We start from the raw sequence: 15,275 nt of genomic DNA, 5'->3' as shown, positions 1-15,275 counted from the left end.
TGTGTGTGTGTGTGCATGTGTTTGTGTGTGTCTGTGTGTATGTGCCCGCAGTGCACCAGTGACTACGTGCCCGTGTGTGGCTCCAACGGGGACACCTACCAGAACGAGTGCTACCTGAGACAGTCGGCCTGCAAGCAGCAGACAGAGATCCTCGTGGCCTCCGACGGCTCCTGCGCTGCAGGTAAGAGGGAAGATGCCCCCCCCCCCACAAAGCCCCCCCAAGAACCCCACGAGAACCCAGTCCCCTCCACGTCCAGCTGGGCCTCGTCCGGCCGTCCCTCCATCCCGACCTCCCACGCCCCGGCCTGGCTGCTCCCAGGGAGGACGGGCTGATCTGATCTGGGGAAGCAGCGTGGCTCAGTGGAAAGAGCCCGGGCTTTGGAGTCAGAGTTCATGGGTTCGAATCCCAGCTCTGCCAACTGTCAGCTGTGTGACTTTGGGCAAGTCACTTGACTTCTCTGGGCCTCAGTGACCTCATCTGTAAAATGGGGATTAAGATTGTGAGCCCCCCCCCCCCCTCCGTGGGACAACCTGATCACCTTGTAACCTCCCCAGCGCTTAGAACAGTGCTTTGCACATAGTAAGCTCTTAATAAACGTCATTATTATCATTATTATTATTATTATTATTATCTGGGGTGATGGGGAAGGTGCCCTTCGGGCCTCGCCTGGTGCAGCGCTTCACTCAAGGTTACTTGGGTACTTTAGAGATGGGGTGATGGAATCGTATTGCAATGGGGCTGTTTTCTGCTCTATTGTGCTCTCCCAAGTGCTCAGTACAGAGCTCTGCAAATGGAGAAAGGAAGGAAGTGAGGAAGGAAGGGAAGGAGGGAAGGGAAGGAGGGAAGGAGGGAAGGAAGGAAGGAAGGAAGGAAGGAAGGAAGGAAGGAAGGAAGGAAGGAAGGAAGGAAGGAAGGAAGGAAGGAAGGAAAGAAGGGAGGGAGGGAGGGAGGGAGGGAGGATGGAAGGAAGGAAGGAAGGAAGGAAGGAAGGAAGGAAGGAAGGAAGGAAGGAAATAATTACAGTATTTGTTATGCGCTTACTATGTGCCAAGCTCTGTACTAAGCCCTGGGGTAGATACAAGGTAAACAGGTTGCCCCCCGTGGGGCTCATATTCTTAATCCCCATTTTACAGATGAGGAAACTGAGGCCCAGAGAAGTGAAAGTTGCTTGCCCAGAGTCACACAGCAGACAAGTGTTAGAGCCGGGAGAAAGAAAGAAAGAGAGAGGGGGGGGGGGGGGAGGAGGGGAGGGGAGGGGGGGAGGGGAGGGGAGGAAAGGGAAGGGAAGGGAAGGGAAGGGAAGGGAAGGGAAGGGAAGGGAAGGGAAGGGAAGGGAAGGGGGAAGGAAGGATGGATTAGTGTGCACCGTGGCTCCTGGCTAATGGGCCAGAACCACCCCCTCTCTTTGGATCTGGAACGAGGCAGTGCAGGGCTGGGAGAAAGAGAGCCTAGGGATGATTTCTCGCCCATTCCCGGGGCTCCTTAACACTTGGGCCAAGGCCGGGGCAAGGTATTAACCCATGGGCACGGTCAGACATGGGCACGGGCAGAGGCGGCCTGAGGTCTTCAGGCCCTCAAGGAAAGAGCTGATGAGACCGATGCAGTCAAACGCCAGCCATGCTCACAAAAACAGCAGCGGCAGCAGAAGGGGGGTCCCATCTCTGCTGGACAGAGAGTCCTTGGGGTTCTTTCCGCTCCCCACGGACCCTCCCCACTGACCCTCCCCACTCTCCACAGTCATGACCTTCCCAGCAGCCAAACTATTGTTCCAGGGGACCACCCCACTCCACCTTCCTCCATTCCCGGCATCCTAATTTTCCTTCCAAGGTACTCCGTTCTTCCTTTCCCAACCGTCACTTCAGGGGGTTCCATTCCCACCTTCTCAACATCATCATCATCATCAATCGTATTTATTGAGCTCCAGGGGACTTCCTGCCCCCATTCCCAGCATCCTAACTTTTGTGTCAGGAGACTCCATTCCTCCATTCCCAGCATCCTAACTGTTGTTCCAGGGGGTTCCATCCCCGCATCCCCAGTCCCTATCAATCAATCAATCAATCATATTTATTGAGCACTTACTGTGTGCAGAGCACTGTACTAAGCGCTTGGGAAGTACAAGCTGGCAACATATATATATATATATATATGAATATATATATATGAACATATATGAATGAAGGGAGTAAGTCAGGGTGAGGCAGAGGGGAGTGGGAGAAGAGGAAAGCAGGGCTTAGGGAAGGCGGCTTGGAGATGTGCCTTCAATAAGGCTTGGAAGTGGGGGGTTGAGTAAATTGTCTGTCAGACACCTTCCCCCAACCTGATTAGCCTGTATCTTCCCCAGCGCTTAGTACAGTGCTCGGCACCTAACGGAATCCCACGGAATTCAAAATCCATCATCATCATCATCATCATCAATCATATTTATTGAGCGCTTACTATGTGCAGAGCACTGTACTAAGCGCTTGGGAAGTACAAAATGGCAACATATAGAGACAGTCCCTATCCAACAGTGGGCTCACAGTCTTAAAGGGGGAGACAGAGAACAAAACCAAACATACTAACAAAATAAAATAAATAGAATAGATATGTACAACTAACTCACTAACTGTTCTTCCAGAGGATTCCATTGCCCCATTCCCAGCATCCTAACCATGTTCCAAGGGAGTCCACTGCCCCATTCCCAGCGTCCTAACTGTTCTAACACTATCCCTGCGTTCCAGGAATATCACTCTTCTTCTACTCCAATCCAGCCCTCACACTCTGCTCCTCTAACACCAACGTAATCATGTTACCTCAATCTCTTCTTTTTCATTCAATCCAAAAATCATGATATTTATTGAGTGCTTACTGTGTGCAGAACGCTGTGTTAAGACAACAGTTGGTAGACACATTTCCAATAAATATTAGTGGTAAGAGCACAGGCGGGGTGTCAGAGGTCGTGGGTTCTAATCCCGGCTCCGCCACTTGTCTGCTGTGGGACCTTGGGCAAGACGCCGCTCTGTGCCTCAGTTCCCTCATCTGGAAAATGGGGATTAAGAGTGTGAGCCTCATTCGGGACAGGGACTGGGTCCAACCTGATTACCTTGTATCTACCCCAGTGCTTGGCACATAGTAAGTGTTTAACAAATACCATCATTATTATTTACTTGATCCTTTTACTTGACTGAATCAAAGATATTTATTGAGCGCTTACCATGTGCAGAGCACTGTGCTAAGCATTTGGAAGAGGACAATATAACAGTCGGTGGACACGGTCCCTGCCCACAACGAGCTTAAAGTCTGGCATGAACTCTCCCAAGCACTTAGTACAGTCCCAGCACCCCAATACGTGCTTGGAAAATCCCCCAAGTTGGGTGGAGAATGCAGTAAACCGAAGATAAAATATTCCGGTCGATCATTTCATAGACGTGAAATTGAGTTCAGTGCTCCGTGAAAAATGTCAATTCTCTGATTACCCTTCTCTAATTTCCCCACGACGGACACCAAGTGAAGAGGATTACCGATGGACATTTCAAATAACTAAATAAGGTGACCCGCCCCAGTTAAAGATTCCACATTTTTCAGCCGAAAGTAAATACGCGTTTCCTTTTTCTTTTAGATCCCGGATCAGGCTCTGGAGATGGAGGTAGGAATTTTTTTGTAGTCGTATTTTTAATCTCTGGAGGTTTGTGGGAAAGAGGCTTTTTCTCCCGTCTCTGGCTGTTTGCCTTTAGGATTTCTGGAACGGTTCGTGTTTTGCATTTGGGAGAAGATAGAGTATCTCGACGCTGTGTCCTCTGCTGGGAAACAAACAGGGCTTTTCTTTCTGGAAGGATTTTGAATTTTCCACGAGCCAAAGATGGATGGAACTCTGTCTCCATCTGCTGCTTGTTGGAAGATTTTGGGTTTGAGATCCGGGGCCGCATAGGGAAAAATGTCTGGTGCTAGAGGAGAGAATTCCGGGAAGCCTGGGAATAATAATGACGGTATCCATTAAGCGCTTACTATATGCCAGACACTGTACTAAGCACTAGGACTCACCTCCTCCAGGAGGCCTTCCCAGACTGAGCCCCTTCCTTCCTCTCCCCCTCGTCCCCCTCTCCATCCCCCTCATCTTACCTCCTTCCCTTCCCCACAGCACCTGTATATATGTATATATGTTTGTACAGATTTATTACTCTATTTATTTTACTTGTACATATCTATTCTATTTATTTTATTTTGTTAGTATGTTTGGTTTTGTTCTCTGTCTCCCCCTTTCAGACTGTGAGCCCGCTGTTGGGTAGGGACTGTCTCTATATGTTGCCAACTTGGACTTCCCAAGCACTTAGTACAGTGCTCTGCACACAGTAAGCGCTCAATAAAGATGATTGATTGATTGGCAAAGCAAGGAGGTCTTTGGGTGAGACAACGATGGAAAGGTGGTCACACGTAAAAAGCGATTTGATAAACTCGCACTGCCAACTTTTGAACCAAAAGGGGTGGGTATTGGAAAGTGAAGTGGCATCAGTCAATCAGTCACTGGACAAAGCACTTGGGAGAGGACAATATAATAATAATCGGACATATTCCCTGCCCACAGCGAGTTTACAGTCTAAAGGGGGAGGCGGACATTAATAGAAATCAATAAATTATGGGTATGGACATAAGTGGTGGGGGGGCTTGGAGGGGAAGATAATAATAATAGTAATAATAATAATAATAATAATAATAATAATGGCATTTATTAAGTGCTTACTATGTGCAAAGCACAGTTCTAAGTGCTGGGGAGGCTACAAGAAAACCAGGTTGTCCCACGTGGGGCTCCCAGTCTTAATCCCCATTTTACAGATGAGGGAACTGAGGCCCAGAGAAGTGAAGTGACTCGCCCAAAGTCACACAGCTGACAATTGGCGGAGCCGGGATTTGAACCTGTGACCTCTAACTCCAAAGCCCGGGCTTTTTCCACTGAGCCACGAAGATGGAGAAAGGGAGCAAGTCAGGGTGATGCAGAAGGGAGGGGGAGAAGGGGAAATGGGGACGTAGTCAAGGAAGGCCTCCTGGAGGAGCTGGGCCTTCAATAATAATAATAATAATAATAATAATGGCACTTGTTAAGCGCTTACTATGTGCAAAGCACTGTTCTAAGCGCTTTGAAGGGGAGGGGGAGAGTCATCGTCCGTCAGATTTGAGGAGGGAGGGCGTTCCAGGTCAGAGACAGGATAGATCGAGCCCTTGCCGGGTACTAAGTCCTGCCCCAAGCGCTGGGAAAAAAAATCTAAGGAGGAGCAGTGTGGCCTAGTGGAAAGAGCACAGAGGACTTCATTCATTCATTCATTCCATCGTATTTATTGAGCGCTTACTGTGTGCAGAGCACTGGACTAAGCGCTTGGGAAGCACAAGGCGGCAACACATAGAGACGGTCCCTACCCCACAGCGGGCTCACAGTCTAGGAGGGGGAGACAGACAACAAAACAAAACATATTAACTAAACAAAATAAATAGAATAAATTTTCCATAAATAAATAATAAATAATTAACAATCATGTATTAATATATCACTAATATATAATTATATTAATATATGGATTAGCATATTACATATTATGTTATGCATAATATATTGTGTGTATCATTTATACATAATATAATATACTAATTATATTATACTGATTAGCCTATTACATGTTATATTATGCATGATATATTGTGTGTATCAATTATATGTAATATAATATACTAATTATATTAGAATTATATGTTATTATATTATACATTTTTATATATGTGATTATATATTAATTTGTAATATATATTGTTAATGATAATTAATAATAAATAAATAAATAAATGAACACATTGATGAATAAATAGATAAGTTTCCCACCAGATTGATAGGCAAACGTTTCCCTTAGGGACTGCTGCGCTGTTTGATAATGTGCAGCTTTTGGTCCTGTCGACACTTTCAGAAAAATACGTGTGAGGCTCTGGGAGAGAGGATGGATACTCTTAAGAGAAAACAGCTCACTGCGGGCATGGAATGTGTCTGTTGATCATTCTACTGTGTGACTTGTGTTCGAATCTTACCATTTTTTTTTTTGGTGTATGTTCAGTGCTTACCCTGTGCCAGGCACTGTACTAAGCATTGCAGGGGATACAAGCAAATTGGGTCGGACACCGTCCCTGTCCCCCGTGGGACTCACAGTCTTAATCCCCATTTTACAGATGAGGGAACTGAGGCCCGGAGAAGTGAAACAACTTGCCCAAGATCACCCAGCAGGCAAGTGCTTAGAACAGCGCTTTGCACAGAGCAAGCGCTTAATAAATGCCGTCATTATTATTATTACTATTAAGTGGCAGAGCCGGGATTAGAATCAATCAATCAATCATATTTATTGAGCGCTTACTGTGTGCAGAGCACTGTACTAAGCGATTAGAACCCAGATCCTTCTGATTCCCAGGCCAGGGCTTGACTTATCACCTAAATGGGAACAACTTTTCCTTAGAGAAGCAGCGTGGCTCAGTGGAAAGAGCCCTGGCTTGCGAGTCAGAGGTCATGGGTTCAAATCCCAGCTCCGCCAATTGTCAGCTGTGTGACTTTGGGCAAGTCACTTAACTTCTCTGTGCCTCAGTTCCCCTCATCTGTAAGAGGGGGATTAAGACTGTGAGCCCCACGTGGGACAACCTGATCACCTAGTATCCCCCCAGTGCTTAGAACAGTGCTTTGCACATAGTAAGTGCTTAACAAATACCACCATTATTATAATTATTATTATTTTCATCACTTGCATCTACCCTTAGTGCTTAGAACAGTGCTCTACACAAAAGTAAGGGCCTAGCACAAAGAGCCCTGCTGAAGGGGCAGAGAACTTGGGTTCAAATCCTACCACTGCCACTGGACTGCTGGGCGACCTTAGGCAAGTCACTTTGCGGCTCTGGGCCTCCATTTCCTCATCTGTAAAATGGGGGTTCAATGCCTTTCTCCCTCCCTCTTAGCTTCAGAACCCCGTGAGAGACAGGGACTGTGTCTGGTCTGACCATCTTGTCAGACAATTCATTCATTTATTCTTTCATTCAATCGTATTTATTGAGCGCTCACTGTGTGCAGAGCACTGGACTAAGCGCTTGGGAAGTACAAGTTGGCAACATATAGAGACGGTCCCTACCCAACAGTGGGCTCGCAGTCTAGAAGAGGGAAACAGACAACAAAACAAATTAACAAAATAAAATAAATAGAATAAATATGTACAAATAAAATAAATAAATAAATAGAGTAATAAATACGTACAAACATCTATACATATATACAGGTGCTGTGGGGAGGGGAAGGAGGTAAGGGGGGATGGGGAGGAGGGGGAGAGAATGGAAGGGGCTCAGTCTGGGAAGGCCTCATTTATTCATTCAATCGTATTTATTGAGCGCTTACTGTGTGCAGAGCACTGCACTAAGCACTTGGAAAGTACAATTCGGCAACAGAGACAGCCCCTACCCAACAACGGGCTCACAGTCTAGAAGGGGGAGACAGACAGCAAAACAAAACAGGTAGACAGATGTCAATACCATCAAAATAAATAGAATTATAGATATATACACATCACTAATAAAATAAATAGAGTAATCAGCCTGGAAGCTTCCAACCCTGTAAGCTCTGACTGTACACAGTGCGACTCCTCCCTTCAAGGCCCTGCTGAGAGCTCACCTCCTCCAGGAGGCCTTCCCAGACTGAGCCCCTTCCTTCCTCTCCTCCTCGTCCCCCTCTCCATCCCCCCATCTTACCTCCTTCCCTTCCCCACAGCACCTGTATATATGTATATATGTTTGTACAGATTTATTACTCTATTTATTTATCTTATTTGTACATATCTATTCTATTTATTTTATTTTGTTAGTATGTTTGATTTTGTTCTCTGTCTCCCCCTTCTAGACTGTGAGCCCGCTGTTGGGTAGGGACTGTCTCTATGTGTTGCCGACTTGTACTTCCCAAGCGCTTAGTACAGTGCTCTGCACACAGTAAGCGCTCAATAAATACGATTGATTGATTGATTGACTCTAGGCTGTAAGCTCGTTATGGGCAGGGAATGTGTCTGTTTATTGCTATATTGTCCTCCCCAAGCGCTTAATACAGTGCTTTGCACACAATAAGCCCTCAATAAATAGGACTGACTGACTGACTTGCCTCTACCCCAGCACTCAGTACAGTACTGGAGCATAATAAGCGCTTAACAAATACAACTATTACTGGATTTTTATTGAGAGTAAAAATGAACCCAATTTTTTCACTCTCTACTGCATTTCCACAGCAAAATGGGACACAGACTAGGCAAAAAAAATGTAATTAGGTCAAAACAGCGAATCATTCCCCAATGAAAAGACATAAAAGAACTGCCAACCAGCGGCTCAGCAGACGCCCTTGGCCGCATCTGCCCAAACAGTGACCTCCTCAGTGCTTAGTACAGTGCTTGGCACATAGTAAGCGCTTAACAAATACCGCAATTATAATTATTAGTATCCCCATGGCTGCCTTTCCTGGGATAAAGTTCCCCGCCTGACCTCTCTGAAAAACTAAAGGTGAAGGGCTACAGCAGCAATGCCATACTAATAACACTTCTTTTTTTAATGGGATCTGCTAAGCGCTTACTAAGTGCCAGGCGCTGTACTAAGCGCCGGGGTGGATACAAGCAAATCGGGTTGGATACGGTCCCTGCTCCACATGGACAGATGGGGGAACTGAGGCCCAGAGAAGTCAAGTGACACGCCCAAGGTCACACAGCAGACGGGAGAAGCAGCGTGGCTCGGTGGAAAGAGCCCGGGCTTGAGAGACAGAGGCCATGGGTTCAAATCCCGGCTCCACCAATTGTCAGACGTGTGACCTTGGGCAAGTCAAGGAAGCAGCGTGGCTCAATGGAAAAGAGCACGGGCTTTGGAGTCAGAGGTCATGGTCATGGTCAGAGGTCATGGGTTCAAATCCCGGCTCTGCCACTAGTCAGCTGGGTGACTTTGGGCAAGTCGCTTAACTTCTCTGGGCCTCAGTTCCCTCATCTGTAAAATGGGGATGGAGACTGTGAGCCCCACGTGGGACAACCTGATTACCTTGTAACCTCCCCAGCGCTTAGAACAGTGCTTTGCACATAGTAAGCGCTTAATAAATGCCTTCAAAAAAAAAAAGTCACTTAGCTTCTCTATGCCGCAGTTACCTCCTCTGTAAAATGGGGATTAAGACGGTAAGCCCCACATGGGACAACCTGATCACCTTGGCACATAATAAGCGCTTAACGAATGCCATCATTATTATTATTAAGTGACAGAGTCAGGATTAGAACCCACAACGAGCTCTAAGCACTAGCCCATGCTCAGCTTCTTGCTAAGTACTTGTTAAAAGTACCTGTTCAGCGCTTACTATGTGGTAGGAACTGTCTCTATATGTTGCCGACTTGTACTTCCCAAGCGCTTAGCACAGTGCTCTGCACACAGTAAGCGCTCAATAAATATGATTGATTGATTGATTGATTGATTGATTGATTGATTGCCAAGCTTTGAGGCCCAGAGAAATGAAGTGACTTGCCCATGGTCACACAGCAGACAATGAGCCCACTGTTGGGTAGGGACCCTCTCTATATGTTGCCAACTTGCAATTCCCAAGCGCTTAGTACAGTGCTGTGCACACAGTGAGCGCTCAATAAATATGATTGAATGAATGAATGAAGTGGCAGAGCCGGGAGGAGAACTGAGTTCCTCCGACACCCAGTCCCGGGCTCTTTCCACGAGGCCACGCTGCTTCTCAGGGTCCCCACAGCCCCCCACCAGCGCCGGGCCATCAGGGGGGTCTCTGCGTGGGCGGCCGGGCCCGGAGGACCTCCCCTGGACAGCAGGTCAGTCAATCATATTTACTGAACGCTTCCTGGGTGCAGAGCACTATACTAAGCATCTGGGAAAGGACAACAGAACAACAGAATCATCATCATCAATCGTATTTATTGAGCGCTTACTGTGTGCAGAGCACTGGACTAAGCGCTTGGGAAGTACAGGTTGGTAACATATAGAGACAGTCCCTACCCAGCAGTGGGCTCACAGTCTAAAAGGGGGAGACAGAGAACAAAACCAAACATACTAACAAAATAAAATAAATAGAATAGATATGTACAAATAAAATAAATAAATAGAGTAATAAATATGTACAAACATATATACAGGTGCTGTGGGGAAGGGAAGGAGGTGAGATGGGGGGGATGGAGAGGGGGACGAGGGGGAGAGGAAGGAAGGGGCTCAGTCTGGGAAGGCCTCCTGGAGGAGGTGAGCTCTCAGTTGGGCCTTGAAGGGAGGAAGAGAGCTAGCTTGGCGGATGGGCAGAGGGATTGGGGGCATTCCAGGCCCGGAGGATGACGTGGGCCGGGGGTCGATGGCGGGACAGGCGAGAACGAGGTATGGTGAGGAGATAAGCGGCCGAGGAGCGGAGGGTGCGGGCTGGGCTGGAGAAGGACAGAAGGGAGGGGAGGTAGGAGGGGGCGAGGGGATGGACGGCCTTTAAGCCCAGGGTGAGGAGTTTCTGCCTGATGCGCAGGTTGATTGGTAGCCACTGGAGATTTGGCTCCAGTGAAACAGAATGACACTTTCCCAGCCCACACCAAGCTTCCAGACTCGAGGGGGACTGTAAGACCAGAAGCTCAGGCCGTGTTTCCCCGCTCCTCAAGAAACGCCAGGGGTTGCCCGTCCACCTCTGCGTCAAAGAGCAACTCTTCACCATTGGCTTTAAAGCCTCCATCCCCTCGCTCTCTCCTACCTCTCCTCGCTGCTCTCCTACTCCAACCCAGCCCAAACACTCCACTCCTCTAATTGCTTGGGAAAGTACACCAAAACAGAGCTGATAGACACATTAGGAGCTGCTAACCTCCTCACTGTGCCTCTTTCTTGCCTGTCCCACTGTCGACCCCCGGCCCACGTCCTCCCCCTGGTCCGGAATGCCCTCCCTCCACACATCAGCCAAGCTAACTCTCTTCCTCCCTTCAAAACCCTACTTCCAGGAGGCCTTCCCAGACTGAGCCCCCTTTTTCCTCTCCTCCTCCCCATCCCCCCTGCCCTACTTCCTTCCCCTCCCCACAGCACTTGTATATATTTGTGCAGATTTATTACTCTATTTATTTTACTTGTACATATTTACTATTCTATTTATTTTGTTAATGATGTGCATCTAGCTTTACTTCTATTTATTCTGATGACTTGACACCTGTCCACATGTTTTGTTTTGTTGTCTGTCTCCCCCTTCTAGACTGTGAGCCCATTGTTGGGTAGGGACCCTCTCTAAATGTTACCAACTTGTACTTTGCACATAGTAAGCGCTTAACAAATGCCATTATTATTATTATTATTATTATTATTACTTCCCAAGCACTTAGTACAGTGCTCTGCACACAGTAAGCGCTCAATAAATACGAATGAATGAATAATTTCCAACTGGCTCCCTGGGCTTCCATCTCTCCTGCCTCACCACCGACCTCTCACCCACAACCTGCCTCTGGCCCGGAATTCATTCATTCATTCAATCGTATTTATTGAGCGCTTGCTGTGTGCAGAGCACTGGACTAAGCGCTTGGGAAGTACAAGTTGGCAACATACAGAGACGGTCCCTACCCAACAGTGGGCTCACAGTCTAGAAGGGGGAGACAGAGAACAAAATAAGAGAAGTAGAATAAATATGTACAAGTAAAATAAATAGAGTAATAAATCCGTACAAACATATATACATATATACAGGTGCTGTGGGGAAGGAAAGGAGGTAAGGCGGGAGGGATGGAGAGGGGGAGGAGGGGGAGAGGAAGGAGGGGGCTCAGTCTGGGAAGGCCCGGAATGCCCTCCCTCCTCAAATCCCCCAGATAATTACTCTCCCTATCTTCAAAACCTTACTAAAGACCCATCTCCTCCCAGAGGCCTTCCCTGACTGCGCCCTCCTTTCCTCTTCTCCCACTCCTTTCTGCGTCACCCTGACTTACTTCCTTTCTTCATCCCCCCAAGAGCCCCACACCGCTTCTGTCCACATCCCTCATTTATTTCTTAATGTTAATTTTTAGATCCCTTTTAGACTGTGAGCCCACTGTTGGGTAGGGACTGTCTCTATATGTTGCCAATTTGTACTTCCCAAGCGCTTAGTACAGTGCTCTGCACAAAGTAAGCGCTCAATAAATACGATTGATTGATTGATTGATTGATTGATTAATGTCTGTTCTCCCCAGCTCTGGACGGTAAGCTTGTTGTGGGCAGGGAATGTGTCTGTTTACTGTTATATTGGACTCTCCCAAGTGCTCAGTACAGTCCTCTGTGTTCAATAAATACAACTGAATGAATGAAAGAAGCCTTCCTCAAGACGTTGGCCTTCTTTTCCAAAGATCTGCAACATCTCAGACCTGGGGAAGCAGCTTGGCCCTTTAGAGGGAGGAGCTGGGGCTGGAAATCAGAGGACCTGGGTTCTAATCCCGGCTCCGTCACTTGAGGGTGGTCCAGCCCTGAATCGTTGGATTGATCGATTGGTAGTATTTAGCGACGCAGTATTCAGAGACGCAGTGTGGCCTAGTGGATAGAGAAGTTGCTTGGGAGTCACAAGGTCATGGGCTCTAATCCTAGCTCTGTCACGTCTGCTGAGCGACCTTGGGCTAGTCGCTTGACTTCTCTGGGCCTCGGTTCCCTCACGTGTCAAATGGGGTTGGAGACCGTGAGCCCCACGTGGGACAGGGACTGTGTCCAACCCGATTTGCTTGTATTCATTCATTCAATCGTATTTATTGAGCGCTTTACTGTGTGCAGAGCACTGTACTAAGCGCTTGAGAAGTAGAAGTCGGCAACATCTAGAGACGGTCCCTACCCAACAACAGGCTCACAGTCTAGAAGGGGGAGACAGACAACAAAATAAAACCTGTAGACAGGTGACAAAACATGTAGACAGGTGGCAGAGTCATTATCTGAGAAGCAGCGTGGCTCAGTGGAAAGAGCCCGGGCTTTGGAGTCAGAGGTCATGGGTTCAAATCCCGGCTCCGCCAACTGTCAGCTGTGTGACTTTGGGCAAATCACTTCACTTCTCTGTGCCTCAGTTCCCTCATCTGTAAAACTCCTCACCCTGGGCTTCAAGGCTGTCCATCCCCTCACCCCCTCCTACGTCACCTCCCTTCTGTCCTTCTCTAGCCCAGCCCGCACCCTCTGCTCCTCTGCTGCTAATCTCCTCACCGTTAGGCCTCGTTCTCGCCTGTCCCACCATCGACCCCCGGCCCACGTCCTCCCCCTGTCCTGGAATGCCCTCCCTCCGCACAACCGCCAAGCTAGCTCTCTTCCTCCCTTCAAAGCCCTACTGAGAGCTCACCTCCTCCAGGAGGCCCTCCCACACTCAGCCCCCTCCTTCCTCTCCCCCTCCACCCCCTCCCCATCCCCCCGCCTTACCTCCTTCCCCTCCCCACAGCACCTGTATATATGTATATATGTTTGTACGGATTTATTACTCTATTTATTTTATTTGTACATATTTATTCTATTTATTTTATTTTGTGAATACGTTTTGTTTTGTTGTCTGTCTCCCCCTTCTAGACTGTGAGCACACTGTTGGGTAGGTACCATCTCTATATGTTGCCAACTTGTACTTCCCAAGCACTTAGTCCAGTGCTCTGCACACAGTAAGCGCTCAATAAATACGATTGAATGAATGAATAAAATGGGGGTGAAGACCGTGAGCCCCCGGTGAGACAACCTGATCACCTTGTAACCTCCTTGGCGCTTAGAACAGTGCTTTGCACATAGTGATTTATAAATGCCATCAATCAATCAATCAATCGTATTTATTGAGCGCTTACTGTGTGCAGAGCAGTGTACTAAGCGCTTGGGATTATTATTATTATTATAAAACATGTAGACAGGTGGCAAAACACGTAGACATGTACCCACCCCAGCACTTAGTACAGCGCCTGGCACATAGTAAACGCTTAACAAATACCAGCATCATTATTACTATCATTATCCCCTTTTAGACTGTGAGCCCACTGTTGGGTAGGGACTGTCTCTATATGTTGCCAACTTGGACTTCCCAAGCGCTTAGTCCAGTGCTCTGCACACAGTAAGTGCTCAATAAATATGATTGATGATGATGATTATGGTATTTCCTGAGCACTTACCGTGTGCAGCACAGGCCTACCGCTGCCTCCAGGCTTGACGCGAAAAAGCGGTGTCTCCTTGGGTGTCCCGTGTCCGTCTTCATCTTCCCGAGAGTCGAGTCCGGCATCCATGTGGTCCGGCTCGGATATTCGGACGGCATTGGATGGGCTCTCACTGGCTTGGGCCGCCCGGTTTTTGACCGTCAACTTGGGCGGGCCACGAGTGTGAGGTCACCGAGCGACATGTAGGGGCTGGGTCTCTTCGGCTCATCTCCCGCCTCGGCCGGGGAGAGTCCAGCCGGTCTCTGGGACTGTCTCTCTGCCCCTCTTCCTGGGCGGGAAAAACCGGAGGAGAAGCCTCAGCCACGGAGCTGAGAGTCTGACCGTTAATAATAATAAGAAGCAGCATGGCTCAGTGGAAAGAGCCCGGGCTTTGGAGTCAGAGGTCATGGGTTCAAATCCCGGCTCCACCATCAGTCAGCTGTGTGACTCTGGACAAGTCATTTCACTTCTCTGTGCCTCAGTTACCTCATCTATAAAACGGGGATTAAAACTGTGAGCCCCCTGTGGGACAACCTGATTTTCATTCATTCATTCAATCGTATTTATTGAGCGCTTACTGTGTGCAGAGCACTGTACTAAGCGCTTGGGAAGTACAAGTCGGCAACGTATAGAGACGGTCCCTACCCAACAGCGGGCTCACGGTCTCGAAGGGGGAGACGGACAACAAAACAAAACACGTGGACAGGTGTCAAGTCGTTAGAACAAATAGAATTAAAGCTAAATTCATTCATTCATTCAATCGTATTTATTGAGCGCTTACTGTGTGCAGGAATCAATCAATCAATCAATCGTATCTATTGAGCACTTACTGTGTGCAGAGCACTGTACGAAGTGCTTGGGAAGTACAAGTTGGCAACATATAGAGATAGTCCCTACCCAACAACGGGCTCATAGTCTCGAAGGGGGAGACAGACAACAAAACAAAATGTGGACAGGTGTCAAGTTGTTAGAACAAATAGAATTAAAGCGAAAATCATTCATTCATTCAATCATATTTATTGAGCGCTTACTGTGTGCAGGAATCAATCAGTCAATCGCATGTATTGAGCACTTACTGTGTGCAGAGCACTGTACTAAGCTTAGAACAGTGCTTGGCACATAGTAAGCGCTTAACAAATACCATTATTATT

At 47.7% G+C, this 15,275-nt stretch overlaps 1 protein-coding gene across 1 annotated transcript in view; it reads left to right on the top strand.

Moving 5' to 3' along the window:
• Nucleotides 1-15,275, top strand: part of TMEFF2 (transmembrane protein with EGF like and two follistatin like domains 2) — a 66,728-nt gene that overhangs the window by 22,909 nt on the left and 28,544 nt on the right. The window contains exons 3-4 of the mRNA XM_038749243.1: nucleotides 52-181; nucleotides 3,600-3,626. Of these exons, the coding sequence (XP_038605171.1) occupies nucleotides 52-181; nucleotides 3,600-3,626 (157 nt within the window). The remainder of the gene's footprint in view (nucleotides 1-51; nucleotides 182-3,599; nucleotides 3,627-15,275) is intronic.

Source organism: Tachyglossus aculeatus, chromosome 7, assembly GCF_015852505.1.
Source record: "Tachyglossus aculeatus isolate mTacAcu1 chromosome 7, mTacAcu1.pri, whole genome shotgun sequence".
Taxonomy (NCBI): domain Eukaryota; kingdom Metazoa; phylum Chordata; class Mammalia; order Monotremata; family Tachyglossidae; genus Tachyglossus; species Tachyglossus aculeatus.
The sequence above is the reverse complement of the archived record's forward strand: the minus strand, read 5'-3'. Positions and strand labels throughout refer to the sequence as shown.